Source organism: Xenopus laevis, chromosome 6L (genome assembly GCF_017654675.1).
Source record: "Xenopus laevis strain J_2021 chromosome 6L, Xenopus_laevis_v10.1, whole genome shotgun sequence".
Classification (NCBI taxonomy): Eukaryota; Metazoa; Chordata; class Amphibia; order Anura; family Pipidae; genus Xenopus; species Xenopus laevis.
Window position 1 is genome coordinate 147552979 of NC_054381.1, and position 9703 is coordinate 147562681.

A 9703-nucleotide genomic window follows, 5' to 3' on the forward strand; every position below is an offset into this window, starting at 1 on the left:
TTTCCTTCGGAAAATAAAGTGCTCCGAGTGCCACTCCACCGGCGATTTACACATACCTCCCAACATTTTGGAAGTAAAAAGATGCACAAAATTTTTTTTCCCCCGCACGTAGCGCAGCAATTTTTTTGACCACACCCCTGTGGCCACACCCCCTAATTACCATGTTTGTTTTACAAAATTTGGCAGGTTATGAAAGTTTGAAAATATTTCTCCTTATCTAAACTGTGTTTTTGTGTCTCAAAATTGTTACAAAGTATCTTATTTGCACCTGTTAGTTGTTCTGGGCTCTCTGCTAAAAGCCAATTAAGTTAGAAACTTTGTTTCTTTTTCTGGCTGTTCAGTGCAGAGAAAAGAGGGACTTTCCAGTACAAATGAGGGACTGCGGGTTGAGCTGTCAAAAGAGGGACTGTCCCTCCGAAAAAGGGACAGTTGGGAGGTATGATTTACATTCTAGCCAGCGGACTAGTCTCCCCGAATCTCCACGTGTGTCTTTGTCCTAAAAATCAATAAAAAAACAATAATGAAGACCAATTGAAAATTATGGGTGAACCATCCATTTAAATGCAATGAGTGACTCCAAGCAATGCATATTCCCAATAAATAATGTGAGAAACTCAGAGCAGCCTCCAAGCACTTGTTATTTCAGCCATAAGGAAACATCTGTGCAGTTGGTCAGATTGAAATAAAACAGCAGGACACACGAATTCTGGGAAAGTTTTGTTATACATGGGCCCCGTGTATGAGAGACAATGAAATGACTATAAATCGCTGTAGCAGACGCACTGCCGCTCACACAGTCTCAGGGACAACAATAACATTATTATTATTATTATTATTATTATTGTTATATGCGCGCAGCTCTGTCAGCTGGAGACGGCGAGCAGTTCTGCGCATGCTTCAGAACACGGGGGCGGGGCTACCCACGACTTCCTGTCTCGGGCTCCACGCGCGTGTAGCTTCCGATTAGTTTGTGTCTAGGAGTTTATGGGAGTCTCGGTGTTCCGGCGTCGCTAATATGAAGATCAAGCGGCAGAAACACGCCAAGAAATACCTCACCTTCTACCGCTTCAACTTCGGGGTCCGGGAGCCCTACCAGGTGTTGCTGGATGGGACGTTCTGCCAGGCCGCCCTCAAGAACAAGATTCAGATCAAGGAGCAGCTGCCCAAGTACCTGATGGGAGAAGTTCAGCTCTGCACCAGCCAGTGAGTAGCCCGGGGAGACGTGGCACGTGACTGTGAGTGGCGGCGAGTACAGGGGACAGACAGGAGCCAATAGGTGTGAGGAAAGGAGGAAATGCGCAGGAATTGCACCTTATTATAAAGGAAAAGTAAACCTTAAACTAAAGCGAATGTAAAATTGATGAGGGTTCTATTCTAAGCACACACAATTTACAGTCATTATTTTATTCATTTTTAATTCCAAGATATTAAAGGGATACTGTCATGGGAAAACATGTTTTTTTCAGAACACATCAGTTAATAGTGCTACTCCAGCAGAATTCTGCACTGAAATCCATTTCTCAAAAGAGCAAACAGATTTTTTTATATTCAATTTTGAAATCTGACATGGGGCTAGACATATTGTCAATTTCCCAGCTGCCCCAAGTCATGTGACTTGTGCTCTGATAAACTTTACTGATGTACTGCAAGTTGTAGTGATATCACCCCCCCAGCAGCCAAACAAAAGAACAATGGGAAGGTAACCAGATAGCAGCTCCCTAACAAGATAACAGCTGCCTGGTAGATCTAAGAACAGCACTTAATATTAAAAGCCAAGTCCCTCTGAGACACATTCAGTTACATTGAGTAGCAGAAATAACAGCCTGCCAGAAAGTAATTCCATCCTAAAGTGCAGGCACAAGTCACATGACTTGGGGCAGCTGGGAAACTGACAAAATGTCTAGTCCCATGTCTGATTTCAAAATTGAATATAAAACAATCTGTTTGCTCTTTTGAAAAATCAATTTCAGTGCAGAATTCTGCTGGAGTAGCACTACTGATACGTTTTGAAAAAAAACATGTTTTTCCGTGACAGTATCTCTTTAAAGGTTACATGTACTGTTAACATCAATGAATTTTGTTACAACAGCGCCACCTGCTGGTCATTTTCTGACCCGTCTGACCACAAAGTAGTCAAGGAAGTTGTCAGGAGAAAGAAAGAGGCTGCTCTGATGTTCTTCTGCTTAGGAAAGGTTTGAGAAAGGTTTGTAATTGTTTTCCTAAGCAGAAGAACATCGGCACATTGATGTTAACAGTACATGTATCCTTTAATATCTTGGAATTAAAAATAAATAAATAACGAATGTACATGGCAAAAGTGTTTCCCTCATCAATTTTACATTCGCTTATTTTTAAGGTTTACTCATCCTTTAAATCCTAATTTTCCTTCACACTCAATGGTAGCAATATGGTTCCGGAGCTGTCGCCCATCCCCGTGGCATGTGGGGGATAATTATTCACTTCAAACTTTTTTGGGACCTTATTGATGTTCTCATTTTGTAGGAAGAGGGGGGAGGACTTTGCAGACAGGGTGAGTCTCAGGGTCAGGTTTATGTTTCAAAACCAGCCAAAGACTATCCAAAAAAGATAGTCAAAAAGTAGCCCAATTTATATGCTGAAAAAGCTCAAAATAAATTAATGGAATCAGTGACGTTTTCCAATCACTTTTCTACATTAAAGAGGACACTTTTACATTTACCCTGCAAGTTGGGAGAGATTTCTATAGACACGAGAAAGTGCTTCACCTCCAGCTTTACTTTTAGTGAAATCGAAACGCTGCATCAAACGCTCTTTGTACTGCGCCTGACAAGGAAACAAATGCAGAGCAGGGTTCAAGTTAAACAAGTTGAATTCATTATTAATGTAGGCGAAATCTCTTTGTATAGAAACATATTTTGCTGCTGGCACAGAAAGTAAAGTTACTTGTATCCGCTATTTGCCAGGGCACTGCCAGCACCAGGACTGTTCCATTAGTCTTTCCCAACACCTGATCGTGTAGTCTCTGTTGTTGCCAGTGGACTACAAGCCACTTGTGCTTTATACAGAGCCTCTGCTCCCCATGATCACACACAGTCGCACACACACACACACACACCTGCCAACTCAAATTCCAAAACTAGCTGCAGGGTGTTGGGTTCCCCCTAGTGATTTTAGCTGTTCTGTGCAGCTCCCTTGGGCACGGTGCAGAACATTTTCTCTACTTTCTGCAACTATGTGATAAAAAAAAATTGCAGGAGAGCTGAAACATATAGCGGCACAGGCCAGTGTGTGAATGTTCAGTATACAAATTAGGATTTGGATTCATTGATTCTGTGCATCCCTACATTTAACATTAAGCTCAGTATTACCATGGGAGTTGTAATATATCAGTTGACAAATCAGTATAAAAAATAATTTACCTGTAAAAGCACTTTTGGATGCAGCCTTGTGCCTTTATATGGTCACAGAATCCCCCAGTGGCTTCTAATATCCTTATCATTTACAGTAGGGGGTACATTATCCCTTATAATACATGAGTGATACTCAGAGTTCCCTGTATAACTCAGCCTGCAGCCTTGTGCCTTTATATGGTCACAGAACAACCCCTCAGTGACTTCTAATATCCTTATCATTTACAGTAGGGGGTACATTATCCCTTATAATACATGAGTGATACTCAGAGTTCCCTATATAACTCAGCCTGCAGCCTTGTGCCTTTATATGGTCACAGAACAACCCCTCAGTGACTTCTAATATCCTTATCATTTACAGTAGGGGGTACATTATCCCTTATAATACATGAGTGATACTCAGAGTTCCCTGTATAACTCAGCCTGCAGCCTTGTGCCTTTATATAGTCACAGAACAACCCCTCAGTGACTTCTAATATCCTTATCATTTACAGTAGGGGGTACATTTTCCCTTATAATACATGAGTGATACTCAAGAGTTCCCTGTATAACTCAGCCTGCAGCCTTGTGCCTTTATATGGTCACAGAACAACCGCTCAGTGACTTCTAATATCCTCATCTTTTATGCAAGGGGGTACATTATCCCTTATATAATATCCTTATATATTGACTGCAAAATATATTCTTATTATAAAATATAAGAAGTCACCTGTATAAAAGCACTTCCAGCTTCGAGTCTCGTTGAGTGCTAATATCAATCTATTTTATAATATAAGGCAAATTATTCCCTATAAATGACATTGTAGATGGCTTTGTCCCTGTCATATCTGCTCTATCCCATCATATTCACTTCAAATTGCTTTAATAGCATTTTTCATTTGTGCCGCATATAATTATTCTTATACTCACAGAGAAATACGTTGTCCAGCCCCCTATAATAAGGAAAGCCCGTGCATCTCACACAACTGAGCTTCTCTCTCTGTGACGTTCATTTATAGATATACAGGAATTTTGTGATATAACATTTCATTTGTATTTTTCATTACAGCTGTGTTATAAAGGAGCTGGAATCCCTTGGCAAAGAGCTGTATGGGGCCAAATTAATTGCCCAAAGGTTTCAAGTGAGGAGCTGCTCTCATTTCCAGGATCCCGTCAGCGGCTCCGCATGTATTTTATCTCTGACTGCCGACAACAACCCTCACCATTATTTCATCGCTACACAGGTACCAACGAGACCAACTGCCATCTCCACACAACTGCTTATTTATCTTGCACCTCCTTTAGTTGCAAAGAAGCAGCGCTGCTCTGGGACTCCATTAGAGGGATTGTTCTTTGCCTCAGGAATGTAAATATGTGATAATGTGGAAACCCAAAGGTAGTCGGCGTGTCAGCCCTGCAGAGAGTGTGAGGCAAGGCTGACTGTCAGGAGCTTTATTATTTCTCTTATTATGGGAGGGATGAAACTCAAGTATAAAATGTCTAGCAAGATGATTCTTCCCTTTGTATTATTTACCATAGGGGACTACAGGGAGCAGCTTTAAAGGCCCCTTCCCTTTCTCCGTTTTTGCACTCGTTGTGTTCGTGTTAAGTGGAGAAATAAAGGAGAAATAAACCCTAAAAATGCCATACAAAGTAGAACCCCCATTTTATGTTTTTCAGGGGACAAGGAAAAAAGATGTAAAATCCAGGGAAATGTGTTAAAGGAGAATTCAACCTGTAATAAAAAAAACCCTCCCCCGTACCCTGGGTAAAACCCCCTCCAGCCTACCTCCCCCCCCCTCCCCAGGCAAATGCCCCTAATTTTTTACTCACCCCTCTGTGCAGATTCTGGCCTCGGAGTTCACGGCAGCCATCTTGTTCTTCTCCGGTAATCTTCGTGTCTTGACAGCATTTTCAGCGCATGCGCAGTTGGAGTAAATTTCCGTTCTCGAACAATTGTGCATGCACCAAAAGTCACGAAAATGTCCGAAAATTTTTTGGAAATTTTCGTGACTTACGACGCATGCGCAGTGGTTTGGGACCGGAAATTTACTCCAACTGCGCATGCGTTGAAAAAGACCTAAGAAATAAGATGGCGGCCGTGAACTGCACGGAGGGGTGAGTAAAAAATTAGGGGCATTTGCCGGGGGGGGGGGCAGATAGGCTTGGGGGAGGAGGGTTTTTTTTTTTTATATATCCATCATAACATTATCTTTGAATACTATTTATAATTTTGCCATAAAAGTATTTGCCTGATGCTTTTGCATTACCTTTCTTACCCCCACATTCCTGTATGAGGGGGCTGCCATATTTGTGCAGCAGTAGTCGGTTAGCTTAGAAACTGTCAGACTGAGATGGGACAGTCAGGATCAGCATGTGCTATGGGTAGGGATGCACCGAATCCAAGATTCGGTTCAGGATTCGGCCCTTTTTAGCAGGATTCGGATTTGACCAAATCCTTCTGCCCGGCCAAATAGAATCCTAATTTGCATATGCAAATTAGGGACCCGGAGGTAAATCGCATGACTTTTTGTCACAAAACAAGGAAGTAAAAACCGGTTTTCCCTTCCCACCCCTAATTTGCATATGCAAATTAGGATTTGGCTCGTTATTCATCTGATTCTTCCGTGAAGGATTCGGGGGTTCGGCAAGTCCAAAATAGTGGATTCAGTGCATTAACCCTTGTTGCAGAGTCAGTGCAGGTCTTCTTATGGCGCTTCGGTAATTTTCGATGCATGCGGAGCTTCCATGCTGAAGCAGCTAAAGCTGGACCCCGTGACTCTGCAACAAAGGGTAATTACCGGCTTAGGGGTATTTACTTGTGTTAACTCCTGTGTGTGTGGGGGGGGGGAGCAGGGAGGGGGTACTATGGAGGATAGGGGTTTTTATTAGAATGGGGGTTTAGTTCTCCTTTAAAGGTGAACCGACCCTTTAACAAACACCGTGCACAACCCTTCCGACTTCAACATGCAAACTAGAGCTATGTGTGACGTGGGGATACAGAGATGCTGGGCGCGGGGGAAATAACTCAGGAGATGCGCCCCTTCATAACCACCCGGGGAGACTACTGTTCTACCTGTAGGAGGATCAGATTTTGCAGGATTCTACAAACCTCATGGCAAGATCAGATAAAATCCGACCCACAAAATCTGATCAAAATCCTCCTTGGAGTTTAGCCCTAAATGCATTAAGATCCCATTTGCAGCACTTGTTCCATTCTGCTTTATTCTTGTTCCAATTCTCTTTTTCGCCAGAAATTCAGTTCCCCCTGTAAACTGCAACACAATGAATCGTCTCCATCAAGCAGATTAGCCTTTTAATCCTGGATTAGATTTTATTGTATATAGAGGAATGAAGTTTTAATGAAGTCAAATAAAAACGGGCGCGTTTGTTCCCACTTTCTTGTTGTCTTAATCTGATGTTTCGTTTATTAGAGGTTTTAAAGGATTAGGTAACTTGAAGGAAAAAAAAAAGAAAAACAGCCCCGGCGAAGTCATTTGATAATGCAGCCGCTTCATTTTCATTTGTTACAGGATCAAGAACTGGCAACGAAAGTAAAGAAGAGGGCTGGCGTGCCCCTGATGTTCATCATTCAGAACACAATTGTGCTGGACAAACCCTCCCCTAAATCTCTGGCCCGTGTGGAAGCCGTGCAGTCCAATCAGCTGGTGCCGGAGCACCAAAAGCACAGCATCCAGCACCTGAAACATGAGCAAGGGGTTGCAAAGGACTCCGAACGGAAAGGAAGGAAACGTAAGCGATTGAAAGGCCCAAACCCACTCAGCTGCATGAAGAAAAAGAAGAAAGTCCCTCCGCAGCAGTCTGCAGCTTCTACCCCCAGCCAAACAAAGCGGAAGAGGAGGAGAAAACCTGGCAAATCTGCCGGAAGTGAATCCGTGTAAAGGAGCACATACAATGCCGTGCTGTGAGATTCCCTATGTTGTACAGTTTTATTTCACATTAAAAAAAATAAACTATTGATATCCATTCTCCCTTTGTTTTCCTGATTTACATTAATCCATGTTTCAGTTTCCCGCTGTGATACCGTTTTACTTGCTAATTTCCAATGCTAACCATGGACACTTATAGGGTTATGGAATAAAGGCCACTGGGGCAGTAACCAATCAGCAGGAATTTACTGGTCGTCTGTTTAAATGCAAACACTTTATTGGTTGCTATGGGTTACTGCTCCTGAGCAAACGTAGTGCCTTCTATTATATATGGAGGTATGTATGTTAGAAACGGTGTCCATGAAGTGTATTAGAATGCCACTGTCTGCATCAGACGAATCATTCACTTTATGGTGAACTTCCCCTTTAATTGAGAATCCATCTGTTTGGGGGATGTTTGTGCATAGTTTGAGAATTTTAAGCTGTCGGAGATTTTCCATGTGAAGACTTCTACACCAGAAGTTCCCAACCATCGGGCCGCGGGCTGCGCTATGCTGGCCCCCTCTGGTCCAAGATACAATTAAAGATCAGCGCCACAGGCTATGGAAAAAAACAAATAACAGAACCAAGTGCAATATTGTTAATATTCAGAGCAGTCACCAAAGTGTTACAACACTAATCTGTGTGTGTCTTGAACCATAGAAAGTCTATGCACAGATTCTTCGTGTGTGTTTTAAAGTGCTATAGTGATTTCTACAAGGTGCTATCTCCAAAATGAAAAATTATAATTAAGTCAACAAACAAAGTGCTTTTAGTGCTTGCTTCCAACGGTAAAATGAATTAAGATAAGGTGCAATAGTGTTTTCTTCAATCAGTAAAAATCAGCATGAGGCTTCTCCTCTCTCTGGTGGAATTGGCAACTTATAAGATTCCTGATTTCAAAACAGCAAATTATCAACTCCGGGGTATTCCTTTTTCTTTATTAAAGAAAGTAGGGACAGCGCCCATAGTGTCATTTGCCTTTATTTCTTAAAGGGCATGTAAAGGCAAAAAAATAAAATCCCATTTTTACTTTCTTTAATGAAAATGAAACCTATTTCCAATATACTTTAATTTAAAAATGTGTACTTTTTTTATAAGAAACGTCACTGTATGCAGTGAAATTCTCCCTTCATTTACTGCTGTGGATAGGAATTGTCATACGGTCCCTAACTGCTGAGCAGGAAAACAATCATACTTATGAACAGCAGGGGGAGCCCCAGTCTTACTTCCCAGCCATGCAAAACTCGAGCAGCTTTGTTTATGATGATCCCTAAGCAGCCCAGACCACACTGAGCATGTGCACAGTCTTAGTCTTGCAAAGATGTTTAACAAAGTTACAAGATGGTGACCCCCTGTAGCCAACTTTGAAAGCATAAATCATTTGTTTGATTAGGCTTGTGGTGCAGTAAGTTCATGTTTATATTTAGTATACAAAATACAGCATTTCTAGCCTTATTCTATTTTAGACTTTACATGCCCATTAAAAGGTTTTAAAACTTATTGCACTTAAATAATTCAAACTTCTGAGCGCATATCAAACAAGGCAGTCTCAGGGTAGGACTACACAGACGTTTTTGGCGCGATGCGACAAATCGCATGTGATGTAAATAAGGTAAGAGATAGAAATGTCGGATGAAGTCGCAGCGTCGATGCGACTGTCGGATGCAGATGCATCCGTCAGTCATGTCGGATCATCTCTTACCTTATTCCCGTCGCATGCGATTTGTCGCAGCACGTCGGGCCGAAAACGTCCGCGTAGTCCTACCCTTAGAGTGCAGATCATGGAGGTGAACCTTTGCAATACAAAGAGATGGATTCTGCCGGCATCTCCCTCTCCCGTATGTTTCACCTGTACATCCACTCGCTGGTGAGACCGGAAGTGATGTCACGCCTGATGCATTTCACTGAGGTCAGCCTCTTCACAAGCTGCAGTTTAAAATGGCTGCCAAACTATGAAAAAGACCCTAATTACCTGCAAAGCCCAGGAAGCCTTCTACTGATTGCGGTAAAGACAAACATACTGTTTGGACAGTTTTTTTTTGGTAAACCTGAAATGCACCCAAGCATTTACAACCCTCCCCCCTTGAAATGTTGGGGACCCGCTGTTTTATACTAGATGGGCCACTTGTATCCCATGAACAGCTCTCTGTTGTTGCAGCAGATAATAAGAGGCAAACGCAGTATTATCTGTTGTAGCAGCAGGAATATTTATTCAAGTTGCTTGTCAGATGGAAAGGGAACGGAGGCTGCCTGCTTTAGAGATTTGGGGAGAATATAGTTATTTTAAGCTGACAGTGGCAGTTCATCCTTTATGACCTATTCCACCGTGTCATCGATGCAGGAGAGGAACGTGCACATAAATCAATGTTGGGAGACTGACACAAACGAAACGACTTTCTTCTT

General features: G+C 42.2%; 1 protein-coding gene across 1 annotated transcript; it reads left to right on the top strand.

The window, feature by feature from the left end:
• The first annotated feature begins 995 nt into the window (after positions 1-995).
• utp23.L (UTP23, small subunit processome component L homeolog) lies at positions 996-7347 on the top strand. Its single transcript, NM_001091950.1, is given in 3 exon segments — positions 996-1203; positions 4438-4612; positions 6902-7347. Coding segments are annotated over 3 exon segments (732 nt in total). The 5' UTR covers positions 996-1015; the 3' UTR covers positions 7271-7347.
• Positions 7348-9703: the final 2356 nt, after the last annotated feature.